Genomic DNA, 15,405 nt, shown 5'->3' on the forward strand with positions numbered 1-15,405 from the left:
CAGCCTCCTGCAGGACCAGGAAAAGCGTCTGATAGCCAGAAGCGGAATCCGAAGCAAGCAAGAGAGAGAGAGAGAGCTGCCGCCACTTATTTTTAAAGCGAAAGATACCACAACCCAGTGGACTGGTATCTCAAAGGCTATTGGCTGAAGGAGCAAAAGTAGCTCCTGCAGCACTGCTTGTCCAATCTGGACACCATGCATTTTGTCAGTGATTGAGGCATGGACAGTTCTTTGCCCAAAGGCCAGTTTTGCCAAGAAGAAAACAAACTCCAAGTGGAGTTTAGTGCCCAACATTCTCTCGGGAATAGGTCAGTGCTGCCAGGAGCAATTGTGTCTCACATCAACAGAACCCTAAGTTATTTAAATAATCTACAGTTCTTTGAAGTAGTTGAAGATTACCTATCAATGTGGAATATATCTCTATGTATATAAAGAGCCTGATTAGTCTAACTATGACAAACATGGATACTATTGACCTGTAATTCTTAATACCTATATAGCTTAAAGAGTAAGATCACATATTAGAATATTAAACAGTCTTTAAACAACTGTGCAGCAAACGTGGGCAGTGACCTCAAAATGTAAACAATGTATAAGTATCTTGATCAGAGGTAGAAATGTATAGTACAGTATGATAAATGTATTCTAAAATTGTATCAATATACCAAATGTCTTAAGTAGATGTAGAAATATGTATGCATACAATATAACAAAATAACTTTGCACATGTGTACAACTACTGTAAACAGAAATAGCATTTTTCATATAACAAATATAATTTGAATTTGTATCAATATACAAGAATCTATACCAATGTAAATTGTCCATAAATAATAGCTTACAAATATTCACTCTATTATTCCTTATTATTATTAGTGTGAGTAAGCTCATACTAATCTACCTATTTTCCCATCTAATTTCCCATTTTTCCCCCCAAAGAGATCCCTGAGCCTCATAATTTCCACCCCAACCCTATACCAATTATAATCAATCCCTAATTGATGTCCCTAAGCCTGAGGACAAACTTTGTTTGGAGAAGGGATGTTGTCTTCTAGAATTACTTCCAGCTGTCATGGGGTTGCTGTTCTTTCTATGGGATCCTATAAAACTAAAATGATGGTTAATTTTCAAGATTGCTGTCTGGTATAATTGCAAATAGTCTCTGAGTAGTTGATAGGGTTTTTCTGAAGTTCTTATTAGAAGTTTTGGCCAGAACATTGTAAGAACGTGCACCATTTCAGCTAACCAAGTTGGAATCATTGTGAACAACTCATACCCAAAACTGCTCTTAAAATACTGTTATCAGCATCATGACATCATATCAACCAGGTGGAATTGTTCTTCTGTGGCCCCCATCTTTTTCCTGGAAATTTCAAAGATTACTGCAGGAAAATTTATTGTTCACTGTGGAAAACTTAAACATATTCACATAGACATATATTCAATGAAAGGTATGATAGAGACAAAAATATTTATGGGGAAAAATAAAATCATTCCTAAATTCTTTTCTTCTTTCTGTCCCATACCATATGGCTCCTGATATGAGACAGAAACTCTGAATTTTTCTCTTAACAGCATGCTTAGATTTAGAGAAGGTTAGCCATTGTCCAACTCCAAAGCCAGCTTTAATTTTTAAGTAGAGATATATACATGTTCAGGTAATGAAATTTTACCCTGCAGATGATATGTTATTATTAGTCAGATTTCTCTTTACTTAGTGACACTTTGGTTTTTCCTTTAGGCATCTAGATGTTGAAGGTCTTTTGATTTTTTTTGAAGATGGATATTTTCCTACAAAGAAAAAAACAGAACCCTGCCCCAATCCTTATGAGGTTTCCTTCCAACCCGTATGATTGTCACCTCTGTAGATGAGCTGTCATTTCTCTGTCTCAAGAGGTTTCTCCTTTTCAAACCGAATCTTTATTTTGATGGCATCCAAAACTTTTCTTCTTTTGTGGAAACAAGAACGAAACCCCTTCCCCAACGTAGCACATCTCCTGGTTTCCATTATGAGGTCACTACATCTTTGAAATATACTGACTGATTTAATGTAGAGGTTTTTTCTATTATCCAATGTCTGCTGCCATTGTTCCTTTCTCATTAGCATTAAGAAAATTCAAGGTTAAGAAAGCATTATGCAATCTATTTCTGTGTGTATTTTCCATCCCCTTCTAGTTTGTTTAACATATCCTTTATAGTTCGATTTGATCTTTCTATAACTGCCTGGCCTGTAGGATTGTTTGGTATACCTGTAATATGCTTTATATTATAGTAAGCAAAAAACTGTTTCATTTTCTTAGAAATACATGCTGAACCATTATCTGTCTATTTGTGCAGGTATACCCATGATGGTCATAACTTCTAATAAACGTGTGATTACTGAATCAACCTTTTCTGAGCTCAAAATAGTTAGTTGCCCATTGAAAACCTGAATAAGTATTAATGGTGTGGTATACATATTTTAATTTTCCAAAATCTGCAAAATAAAACATATCCATCTGCCAGATTTCATCCCTTTGGGTTACTCCCTGCAGATAATGGTATTTGGTTATAGAAAGAGCAAGTAGAACATCTCATTATAATCTCCTTAGCTTTTTGCTGTGTAATAGAAAACTCTTCTTTAAACCTTTGCTATTGGCATAATGTTTCTTATGAAATTCTGAAGCCTTCAGCACACTTCCAATCAATAATCGATCGATTTCTGCATTACCTTGTACTAGAGGACTTGGCAGACCCATATGGTATTGGATGTGTGTTATGTATATGGGTCAAAGCCTATTCCTGATTATATCTTGAACCTGAATGAATAATGAAGTCAATTCTGTATTATGTGGTATAAATTCAACAGTTTCAATATATAAGACAACTCTTCAATATCGGTAACCATATTGAAAGGTTCTTTAAAATCCCTTTGTACCATGAGAATAGCATATAATTCTGCCTTTTGAACAGAATTATAAGGGCTTTGTTCCGCCTTACTTAAGTCTTCAGATTTGTAACCTGCCTTTACTGATTTTTTTTTTTGCATCAGTATAGAATGTGTGGGCTCCAGTTATTGATGTGTCATGTACAGTGTGGGGAAGAATCCAAGTAGTTCTCTTTATAAGGTTAATTCTATTGTTTTTGGGGATAATTGCTATTAATCTCTCCTTTAAAAAAATAGTGCTAGCTCTTTGCCAGGGTTCATTGTCTTTCCATAATATTTTAATTTCATCAGTAGTAAAAGGCATTCTAGTCTCTGATGGGTCTATTCCTTTTAGTTGAGGAAGTCTCAATTTTCCTTTTCTAGTTAATTCAGAGACCCTTTCCATATAAGTTTTTAATTTTTTACTCGGTTTATGTGATTAAAAAAGATCCATTCTAAGATAATATCTTCCCTCTGCATTAAAATTCCTGTAGGGTAAGTTCTAGAGGGCAATATGACTAGAATGCAGTTAATATTTGGATTCACCCAATCTACATGTGCCTTCTGTAATTTCTCTTCAACCAAAATTAATTCTTTCTCAGCTTCATCTGTTAATTCCCTGAGACTGTTTAAGTCTTTGGTTTTGTCTAAGGTTAAGTCTAAGGTTTTGTTTGAATGAATTACTAGATCAGGTGTTATCCCAACAGTGGATCGTAGATTGGAAATATCTCCTAACAATCTTTGAAAGTCATTAAGAGTTTGCAATTGGTCTCTCCTAATTTGCTTTTTCTGTGTGTTCTAATTTCTGTAAACCTATTATATAACCTAAGTAATTGATAGAATCTCCTCTTTGTATTTTTTAGGAGCAGTTTGTAATCCCCATTTAGGCAAAGCTTTCTTTACTACTTCAAACATTCTTTCTAAAGTATCTGCATTTGAATCGGATAACACAATGTCATTCATGTAATCATAAATTATAGATTTAGGAAATTGTTTACATATCATTTCCAATGGTTGATTTACAAAATATTGGCACAGGGTGGGGCTATTCAGCATTTTCTGTGGGAAAACGGTCCATTGATATCTCCTACTTTACCTGAGAATTATTAAAGTAGGCACTGTGAAGGCAAATTTTTCTCTTTCCTTTTCTTGTAAAGGTATAGTGAAGAAACAATCTTTAAATCAATAACTATGAGAGGCCCTCCTTTAGGTAATAGAGAAGGCAGAGGAATTCCAGATTGTAGAGTGCCCATAGGCTGAATTACCTTGTTGACAGCTCTAGATCTGTCACCATTCTCCATTTTTCAGTTTTCTTTTTAACAACAAATACAGGAGAGTTCCGATGGCTGTTTGATTGTTCAATATGGTGAGCATCTAGTTGTTCCTGTACCAGCTGTTCTAAAGCCTGTAGTTTTTCTTTTGTTAAAGGCCATTGTTTAACCCATATTGGTTCCTCAGCTAACCATTTTAAAGGTAGGGCTATTGGTACCTCTGAAGGTTAGTTGGTTTGTGTTTTTGTATAGCCTGAATGACTGGTGACCGTTTTTTATAGTACCTTATATCCTTCCCAGAAACTATGTTTCTGGGACTTCAGGAATGTTAATCTGGGTATTCCATTGCTACAGCAGGTCATGGCTCCATAAATTCACTGCAATATTAACCACATACGGCCTCAGCCTTCCTCTCTGTCTTTTTGACCATATGCATTCAACTCATCTCATGCTTTGTTTCACTTGAGATAGGGTTCCAATTCCTAGGAATTGAACATCTGCCTCCTGAAGAAGCCAATTCGGATACCAAGATTTTGGAGTAATGATAGTCGGTCACATCTGTACCTGTGTCCAGTAATCCTTTATTACAATGTTATTTATCCGTACTCTTAGCTTTCGTCTTTGATCATTTATCGAAGTCTGCCAAAATACATGTCTCCTATTTTCTATTGGAATTTTTGATTCATCCTCTGTTTATTCTGTCATCCAGAACAGCATGGGTTTGTTGTTGTTGTTGTTTGTTGTTGTTTTGTTTTTTTATAGCAGGTACTAGATTTGTAAATTTTCCTTGTGAGACACGTCATCCATAGGAACTGGGAATGACTGGACCACATTTGACCTGGGGCCTACGAGTAGCCCCCCAAGGAGTTTCCCAATCGTAATGGGTTGCCTTGTCTGTCTTTTGTTGATCTACGTTCATTGGTCCAATGTCAGCCTTTGCCACATCTTTACATAATCCCAAAGGTTGAGACCTTCTACTTTTGTAATTCTCAGAGGAGACATTATTTCTAGGAATGCCCTGTGTACATCCCTTCTCAGATGTCCTATTCTACCACAATTAAAATATTTGGCATTTTGATGTCTCTTTATTCCTTTGGAAATTGCTTCTCCTATCCAACCTCAAAATTATAGTCAGATACCTCAATGTTCATTGTATGCAGGATCTATTCATCCACTGGTGCTGATCTAAGCTGATCTAACCTTTAAAGGCCCAAGTATCTTTTTGCATTCTAAGTTTGCATTTTTAAAAGCCAGAGATTCAATAAGTACTTGTCTAGCTTCTGGATCTGTTACTCCTATTTGTACAGCTTTAGTTAATCTTTGTAAAATGTCACTGAAGGGTTCTCTTTGGCCTCTTTAACCCTATTATATTATTCAGTTCTTTTCCTAGTTCGTGAATCCTCTCCCACGCATTTAAGGCTGCTATGTGGCATAGGGACAAGATTTGTTCATCTTAAAGAGCTTGATCCTGTGGGTCAGCATAAGTTTCCTCACCAAGAATTTGATCTTGAGAAACCTCAAATCTTTATGCTTTTCCCTGTTCTAATTTTTTTTCCTCCTCTTGCTAGTAGCATTTCCATAGTAATTGTGGCCCATCTTCCAGGACTGCTGAAACTAATTGAAGCCTATAGTATGGGGGTAGCCTTATTACTTGAAGCCCATGTCTTTACCATCTCCCTAATAAATGATGAATGGAAGCCATAAGGTACTACTGCTTACTGAATTTTTTGTTACACCATTCATACCTGTAGGTTTCCATTTACATTCTTTAAATCCTTTTGGGTATTTAGTACTTGGTGGTTTGTCAGAGGTGATTACAGGATGAGTAGCTAAAACCCTTGATAAGTCATCTGCGACTCTGACACATACTGGCGATGCTGAATCATGTCCTTGTACCTTTTCTCTGTGCTCACCAGTTTCAATAATTTCCTCAATCATTTCAAATCTTTTTACCACTGTCTTTTGTAAAGCCTGAATCTCTTGATCTGTGAATATTTCTAATGATTTCATCGACTCAAATAACTTCCGATCCTCATTCTGCACATATGATTCCAAGGTATGAGATTTTTCCATTAATGATAACTTCTCATCCTTGGATATTTGGATGGCATGCAGATTTCCTGCCTGGAGAGATACTCTGTTAACCTATCAATAACTTGTTGACAGATTTTGAGTATCAAATTTAATAGTTTGAATTCTTTCAGATAATTTCTCGGCACCCTTTGATATGGATTGAATTTTGTCTGACAAATTAATATTATACTTTTCAATGGTATTCATTTTTTCAGCTAACTTTTGATTTTCAGTGGCATAAATCCTGTCAGCTAGCTGCTCATTATTAGGCACTTCTAAAAGTGCCTCATTCTTGGCTCTATTATCAAACCATTTGTTAAGGATATAATATGAAAAAACAAAGCTAAGTTCCAATATCAAATAAATAGATGCATTAGAAAAACCATCTAAGCCTTACAGAATACCATCCATGGTATAAGCAAAAAGGTTGTTAAATTCTTGGGTGGTGATATTGTCTGCCATCATATAACTTCAAATTTATTAATTTATCAAATGAACTTACCTCCATTATGAGATTTCAGTAAATTGTGGTAGGTGTAATAATCTTTATCAGGGGGCTGGAGAGCTGGCTCAGCGGTTAAGAGTACTGACTGCTCTTCTAGAGGACTCAGGTTCAATTCCCATCACCCATATGGCAGCTTACAACTGTCTGTAACTCCAGGATCCAGCACCCTCACACAGATATACACCACTAAAATAAATAATTATTTTATGGGCTGAAGAGATGGCTCGGTGGTTAAGAACATCGCCTGCTCTTCCAATGGTCCTGAGTTCAATTTCTGGCAACCACATGGTGGCTCACAACCAACCATCTGTAATGTGGTCTGGTGCCCTCTTCTGGCCTGCAGACATACACACAGACAGAATATTGTATACATAATAAATAAATATTTTTAAAAATCTTTATTGGCCAGCAGGTGTCATGGTTGCTGGCCCTTGCCGGAGAGATGTGACCTGCGGCAGTGTTAACAGCCCTGCTCAGTTCTGCATTGGCGCCTGCATAAATACTGACAAATATGCTTGACAGATTAAAAACAATTAAATTGGTTCCGTACATGGAGTTTCTTGGTAGCCAGAATATCAAGGAACCCAGAGTTCAGGAGCCGGGAACACAAACCAGAAGCTGCTGAAATTGCCACGCATCGGGGAATGTTGCAGGGGCAGGGAGCGGGAGAGCATTGCAAGCCCAGGAATTGCCAAGTTGCTGCGCAGAGGGTCTAATTGCAGTGGGGTTTTGGCCAAAAAAAAAGATGTTTAGGTGAAATCAAGTTGGGCAGGAGTGGGACACCTTCAGCTGGGACCTTTTGAGCCGGTCCCGATAGGCATAGAATCAGGATCTACGTGGGCACCAGATGTAGAAGATTACAGTAAAGCAGTCCCACATTAGCTCAGAATGGAGTATAATAAAGGGTTCTTTATTTAGGGGTAGACTCACAGATCAGCAGTCCTCTGCATGAGCAGGAAACAGGAACCAAATCCAGCAGCCAAGAGAGAACCAAGCAAGCTTTATGTCTACATTTATAGTACAAGAGACCATGCCCAAGTGGGCTGGTATCTTAACAACTATTGGCTGAAGAAGTTCCCACAGTAGTGCACAGTCACAGCCGTGGGAGATGCCCACCAGTGTTCTCTCCATCATATTTTACAAGTGTTCATTGTGGGTGTTTGTTTTCTACTTGAAAGACTTGAGGTTGGCTATGGTAAAGAAAACAATTGTTTGCTTATTTGCTTTATTTTATTTTGAGGCAAGGTTTTGCTGTGTAACAGCCCTGGCTGTCCTGGAGCTCACTTTGTAGACCAGACTGGTCTTGAATTCATGGAGATTCACCTGTCTCTGCCTAGGGAGTGCTGGGATGAAAGGCATGTGCCACCACTGCCCAGCTAAGAAAACAGTTGTTACGTTTAGTTCATTTTCTTTAAACCAAACTATTACATTTATTTTGGTATTGAAACAATGTAATAGTTCTACAGTTTCTCCCACAGACTTCACAGTTCTGAGAGAATGAGATGGCTACATGCATAAGGAATATGGTAGGATGTGCCCGTAAGTAAGGTGCCTGGTGCAGGTTATCATCCTGTGGGTTCTTGCAGAAAAGAAACTATTCCCTAGCCTCCCAGGGCTGGTTGGGAGAACACCATTAAAGCTGTGGAATCCTAAAGAGTTCCCCACCAAGGCTGTACACTGAAAGGATAAATCACAAGTCGTTTCCTTTCACTCTGGATATTGATACTCGCTGTCTAAAGTTTCATGGAAAAGGAGAAGTCTAGATAGCTTTGTCCCTGCTAACTCATTCAGAGTGCATTTGTCCACCCCTGAAACTGCTGCAGGACAATTGTAGTGATCCTAAACATAGTACTGGTCATGTACATGACTATTCTTTTTTTAAAAGTCAACATTTAAACCGTTTTCTGTCTTCTAAATTGTGTGGAAGAGTATTTTGTTTTTCATTGTCACGGGACTGGTTAGAATTACTATAAATAATCTATGGTGTGCTAACAAAAGCATTTATGGAAGGTAATAGCATTCATTCTTTAGTATTCTTATTTAGATGCCTGTTTGCAGAGCCATGTCTAACATGGTTATGGTTTCTGGTTAAGCCAGTGTGAAAACAATGGAGATTATACCCTACTTGGCTGTTGTATCTTGAGTTCTGATTAAAGAATAACTTTTGTAGTCTAATAATCCAGATCTGCTTCATACAAAGTCTTTTCAGCCTATAGTATTGATTTTACTGTAGTTTTAGATGTTCTGTGACTATTGGGCATGTGGCATGATATATTTCTCAACCTGTTTTTCATTCCCAAGTACTCCATTCTCCCCTCTTCTAGTTCCTGCCCATGACTTCCTGCCACAGACATATTGTATACTTGTTTTTATCTTGTAAGTATATCTGTGCTTTATACATAAAGAAGATTAAGATTTTTTTATCCCCCCCAAAAAACAGATTTTACTTATTCCTAGAGAAGGATTATTCTAGAGAATACACAAGTCAAACTAAACAGTTGACTTCCATAAGTGAAGCCTCAAAGAGTACATAGAAGAAGGAGCTCTTCCTCGGGTTGTACTTGGGCCCAGCTCTGCTTTGCTATAGAGCACTGGGCCATTTTTACTTCTGCACCACTTGGTGGAATGTTAGGCTTACCTGGAAAAGAGGAGTGAGGGTGTCTGTCCTTGACGTGAAGAATTTTGAAAACCAAAATACAAGACCAAAGGTAATTTAAATTTGTAAATTAAGCCTGGTGTGGTGGCTTATGCTTCAATATTCAGGAGGCAGAGGATCTCTATGAGTTGGAGGCTAGCCTGGTCTATATGAGTTCAGGACAGCCAGAACTACATAGTGGGACCCTGTCTCAAAAAAAAAATCAGAAAATCAAACAAATAAGCAAAAGAAAAAACCACAAACACACACACAAATTTGTAAGTTATATTCAGAAGAGCTGATATGGCTACTCTCAGATTAGCAATTAAGATACCCTTTGAGATCTGGGTGACTTATTTAACCCAAAAAGTACAAAATATTGTAGACTACCAGAAGAAGTAAAGCATAAATACATCCAGACCTAGGAAAGACACAAGTTATTTGTAAAAGAAGGGGTTTAAGGGTTGTTATATCCCATACCTCTACGGCAATGTGTGTGTGTTTTCCAAAAAAAATAATTTTAAAAAAATGTGTGTTTTCCAGATACTTGTGGGGAGTTTTTGAGGGTTTTTGTTGTTGTTGTTGTTGTTGTTGTTCGAGACAAGATTTTTTTTAGAACAGATTTTTTTTAAAAAAATATTTATATATATGTATACAGTATTCTGTCTGCGTGTATGCCTGAAGGGCAAAAGAGGGCACCAGACCTCATTACAGATGGTTGTGAGCCACCATGTGGTTGCTGGGAATTGAACTCAGGACCTTTGGAAGAGCGGGCAGTGCTCTTAACTGCTGAGCCATCTCTATAGCTCCAACAGCATTTCTCTGTAGCTTTGGAGACTGTCATGGAACTAGCTCTTGTAGACCAGGCTGTCCTCGAACTTAGAGAAATCCGTCTGCCTTGCCTTTTAAGTGCTGGAATTAAAGGTGTGCACTGCCCGGCCAGACAACTTTTTTAAAGAATGTAATTTTAAACCAGGTATAGGAGCACAAATCTATAATCTAATACGACTACTCCAGAGACTGAGGTAAGATCAAGTTCCAGATTGTCTGGACAGCTTACTAAGAGCCTTTCATAGAAATAAGAACTGAAAGAGATGTGGAACTCAGTGGTAGTGCTTATCTACAGTGTGCAAGGTCCCACACATTCAATACCAAGGCAACGACCACCAAAACAGAGGTACTCTCAGTAGTGCCAAGAAAAGCACCTTCTCCCAGCTGGGTCCCTCAGGTTATCTCAGGTGCAGGAGCTACTAGATCAGTCCTCTTTGGATTTTATAAATCTGATAAAAGACTAAACATTTGTGGGCTGGAAATGCACCTATTGCTCTTCTAGAGGACCCAGCCACTGTAGCTCTAGCTTCAAGGGATCCTCTGTGGACACCTGCACACAAGTGACACACAAATGAACAAACTCTCTTTTAAAGAAGTTGTCTTATTTCTGCAAAATTCACAATAGTCCACATTTCTTGCTTGGGGAAATTATAATTTTTCTTAAAGCACCATAAGTAAAAACTATAACTACTTCTAAAGCAATTAAAACAAAGTAAGAGAGCTTGGATTTCAGAGATTTCTCCCTTGAAGTTAGGGTTCACTCTAGAAGTCAGGGTCACTGTATCTATTTATTTTACTTTGCTGTTGACATTGGTCAAAGGTACAGATTTTGAACTCTTTGGATAACAGGTTAGTCTGTAGAGGTACGCCTCACCTGTCTCTGACACAACCCTGTATTGCCTGTGAGTACCCTTACCTGTACTCACCCCTCACTCTACCACCCATGGTGTCTTACCAGGTCCTGATTGGACATATCTCCAAGAAGATGAATAAGCAGACCTTCCCCGAGCACTGCAGTCTGTGTAAAGAGATCTTGCCATTCACGGATCGCAAGCAGGCAGTTTGTTCCAATGGGCACATCTGGCTCCGGTAAGCCCCCAAGGCTGCTCCTGTCTCAGTTTTGTGTAACCCAGAATCACCATCCAGGGCTGATCTGCTTTATGGATGAACTATCTGTGCTTGCTTGGGTTGCTGTTTGCCTTGTGGTCAGGGTTAGGGTCTTAGAGATGTGTACTTTTTAGTTAAGTTTCATAGTAAAAGGAGAGGGGCGTGTAACAGTCATGGGAGAGATGATAGGGCATCAGAGAGAGTAATCAGAATATATTATATACCTGTATGAAGTTGACAGACAGCAAAACCAATAAACAATTTTCATAATGAAAGAATCCTTTTCCTGTCCCCTTAGCCTAGCCAAAGAGGTGACTTTGGTGGGCTCTTATTTCCTGTCACCCCCTTCTCCATGAGATACTTTATTACCTAGCTTTCCTCCAGTCTCTAACTTCACATCCAGATGTCCGTGGATCCTGCCTCATCTCCTCAGTGCCCATCCCAGGCCTATCCTTACGGTCATCATCCACCATTCCTCAAGCATTCTCTTATTTGGTTTGTGTCTGCTTCAGTTCAGACTTGCAAGTTAACTTCCTTGCCTGCCTGGCATCTGTAGTGAGGAGCTGCAGGCAGGCCTGCTTTTCGTCCTGCCCAGCTCCCGCCCGGCTAGCTTAACCCCGGAAATAACAACACACAAATTGTATTCATTTAAACATTGCCTGGCCCATTATCTGTAGAGAGTTAGTTACTGGCTAACTCTCACATCTTGATTAACCCATTTCTAATAATCTGTGTAGCACCACGAGGTGGTGGCTTACCGGGAAAGATTCAACATGTCTGACCTGGTGGCTGGCTTCATGGTGTCTGCCTCATTGCCCTCTTCCCAGCATTCTGTTCTGTTTACTCCGCCTACCTAATTTTCTGTCCTATCAGAGGGCCAAGGCAGTCTCTTTATTAACCAATGAAAATAACATATAGACAGAAGACCCATCTACATCAGGCATCCATATTTAGTTGTTGCCTTGGCACTTTACAAAGAATCCAGCCCCCTCATCATTTCTGCCTCTACAGCCCTGGCTCAAACACCATCCTTTTCATGCATATGATGGTAGCTATCTTCCACCTGCTGCTTCCATACTCGAACCCTCAGTCTGTTCTCTGAAGTTGTGGCCATGATATTCAATCTTTATCAGCCCTTGTCACATCAGTAGTCAGTACTCTCCACTAGGACTAGGGATTTGGGTCCATGATAGAGCATACCTCTAGCATTTGTAAGACAAAAACCAATAAAAGCTCTCCAGGAGCTGACCATTTCTGAATTGAAAAGCTAAAACTTTACATAATTTGCAGACTTTTCACAGCCTGTTCTTGCCTCTTCAAGCCCTCATCCTTGCTCTGAGCTCAGGTCCCAGATTTCTCCATCCAGGAGAACAGGCCACCTTGCTCAGGTCCATATGGCACCCCTCCCACTTGAGGATGTCTGCAGGGACACAGTAGAGTCCTAATGCTTCTCAGCTGAGGCTTCTCGCCCCAGCTCTCTCTCTCCCTCCCTCCTTCCCGCACCTCGCTCCCTGACACACACACTTCTGTCTGGTCCTATATATCCCTCTACTTTGCTGGTTTTCTCCTTATTCTCCTTTCACATTCCATTCATTCTTTCTTTTTTAATAAGGATGGGGTCTCACTGTAGCCCAAGTTGGCCTTGAATTCAAGCTCTGTCTCCTGAGTGCTGGGATCAAACACCTGTATCACCACAGGAGGCCCTTTTATATCTTTGCCTAGTTACCCTTCCTTTGGACTAGGCAGTTCTCTGAGCACAGAGACTAAAGCAGTGTTTGCTAATGCTCAGCAGAACATTTAGATTCAGTTTAATCATTAACATTTAACATTTAACATTTAGAATCTCATCAGTTAGATTCATTTAACTACAACAGGACTATGATACACATACCATTTATCCATTCATTCATTCATTTTCTTTCTTGTTTTGTTGTGTGTGTTTTATTGACAGATCTCACTGTGTTATGAGGCTGGTCTCAAATTTAATGATCCTCCTGCCTCAACCTCCCAGGCATGTGCCACTGTGCCCAGGATTTTGTTTCCCTTTTTTTTAATTTATTTATTTATTTATTTACTTATTTATTTATTTATTTAGCTTTTCAAGATAGAGTTTCTCTGTGTAGAGTAAGAGTGGATCTTACTCTGTTGACCTTAGAGATCCGCCTGCGTCTGCCTCCCAAGTGCTGGGATTAAAGGTGTGCGCCACCATCGCCCAACCAGAGTTCCATTCATAATGGAAGTAGAGCTGGAACCTTCAAGCATGTGGGTGCTCTATGTTACCTTCTCTTGTTGACATGTTTTTTTCCTCGCTTGACTGTTCAGGCACCTTTTTCCTTGAAGAGAAAGAGTAGTTAAGAATCTAATATTGGGGGCTGGAGAGATGACTCAGAGGTTAAGAGCACTGGTTGATCTTCTGGAGGTCCTGAGTTCAATTCCCAGCAACCACGTGGTGGCTCACAACCATCTGTAATGAGATCTGGTGCCCTCTTCTGGCCTGCAGGCCTACAAGGAGGCTGATATCTAATATTGGATAAATTTTAGGCTTGTAATCAAACTCACATCTTTTGAGCACTGTCAGCATGCCAGATAAATTGGGACAGATGCACATTCCTTAAGTGATCATATCCTCACAGTGACCACACACAGAGAAGTCCCGTGAGGATCTCCATTTTGTGGATAGGCTGTTATTGGGGCGTAGGGATATTAAGAATAACTTACCTGAAGTTAGTGAGCTCAGAGCCCACATTGTAATCACTGCCTGCTCATGCCTTCCACGTTTGTGGGTTGTTTCAAGGAAGTTGTTTTTCATTTTTCTCATTAAGGTTAGCCCCAAAATACATTGGTATAATTTCCCTCTGGTGAACTCTTTTTTTTTTCTTTCTTTCTTTTTTTCTTTTTTTTTTTTTTGCTGTATACCTAAGTCCCAAGGTCAACTTTGGAGTCCCTTCCCCTGACCTTCTGTTTTCTACTCCTTAGTTGTTTACTTGAAAACTGCCACCTCACTGTAGGCAGTGATGGTACACTCCTTTAATCCTAGCACGAGAGGTAGAGGCAGGCAAATCTCTGTGAGCTCAGGGCCAGCCTGGTCTACAAGAGCTAGTTTCAGGACAGCTAGGACTTTAACAGAGAGAAAGCTTGTCTCAAAAAAAGAAGGGAGGGAGGGAGGGAGGGAGGGAGGGAGGGAGGGAGGGAGGGAGGAAAGAAGGAAGGAAGGAAGGAAGGAAGGAAGGAAGGAAGGAAGGAAGGAGAAAAGAAAAAACTGCTACCTCTCATTTTCTCCAGAATGCAGTTACACTCTGTTGTACATGTGTTGTGTGTGATGTATGTGCCAGACAAGAACATCGAGTGTCCTCTATCCCACTCCACTTTATTCTTTTGACACAAAGTCTCTTTTGGAACTAGACCTCACATTTTTCTGCCAGGCTGGCAACCAGTAAGTCCCAGCGATTCTCCTGTCTCTGTCCCGCTCTGTACTAGGCTACAGATGCAAGTGGGAACAGAACTGGTTTGTTACTTTGGTGCTGGAATCTGAACTCAGGCTGACCTCATGCTTACATAGCAAGCACTCTTACCCTGAGAGCCATCTTTCCAGCTCTAGTACCTTAAGGTGCCCCTAGACCAGTGGTTCTCAACCTTCCTAATGCTGTGAACCTTTAATACAGTTCCTCATGTTGTGACCCCAACCATAACATTATTTTCATTGCTACTTCATAACTTCAGTTTTCTACTGTTGTGAATTGTAATGTAAATATCTGTTTTTCAGTGATCTTGGATGACCGCTGTGAAAGGACTGCTCACCCCTCCCTGGGGTCACAACCCACAGGTTGAAAACTGCTGACCTAAGGGCTCTTAAAGATGGTCCATATACTTTATCTTAAAAACTAATGAGTGGCTTTGCATATGATATGTGAGTGTTTACATATCAAGAAAGCAGTTAGGGAGAACCAGACTGAACTCTTTCCTAGTACTTCTGTGACTTCCTGCATAGAGACTTTGGTCACTTCAGAATGTGGTAGCAGCAGAGAGGGAAGCATTGCCCTGATAACTGTGGGAGTTTCTCTCAGCACCTGCTGCTTTC

At 39.6% G+C, this 15,405-nt stretch overlaps 1 protein-coding gene across 2 annotated transcripts in view; it reads left to right on the forward strand.

Moving 5' to 3' along the window:
• Gtf3c4 (general transcription factor IIIC subunit 4) overlaps positions 1-15,405 on the forward strand; it is a 30,487-nt gene that overhangs the window by 8,846 nt on the left and 6,236 nt on the right. For both annotated transcript variants that reach the window (XM_048431880.3, XM_048431881.3), the window contains exon 3: positions 11,179-11,309. In XM_048431880.3, coding sequence (XP_048287837.3) covers positions 11,179-11,309 — 131 coding nt within the window. The remainder of the gene's footprint in view (positions 1-11,178; positions 11,310-15,405) is intronic.

The sequence above is a fragment of the Myodes glareolus genome, chromosome 21, assembly GCF_982192425.1.
Source record: "Myodes glareolus chromosome 21, mMyoGla1.1, whole genome shotgun sequence".
Classification (NCBI taxonomy): Eukaryota; Metazoa; Chordata; class Mammalia; order Rodentia; family Cricetidae; genus Myodes; species Myodes glareolus.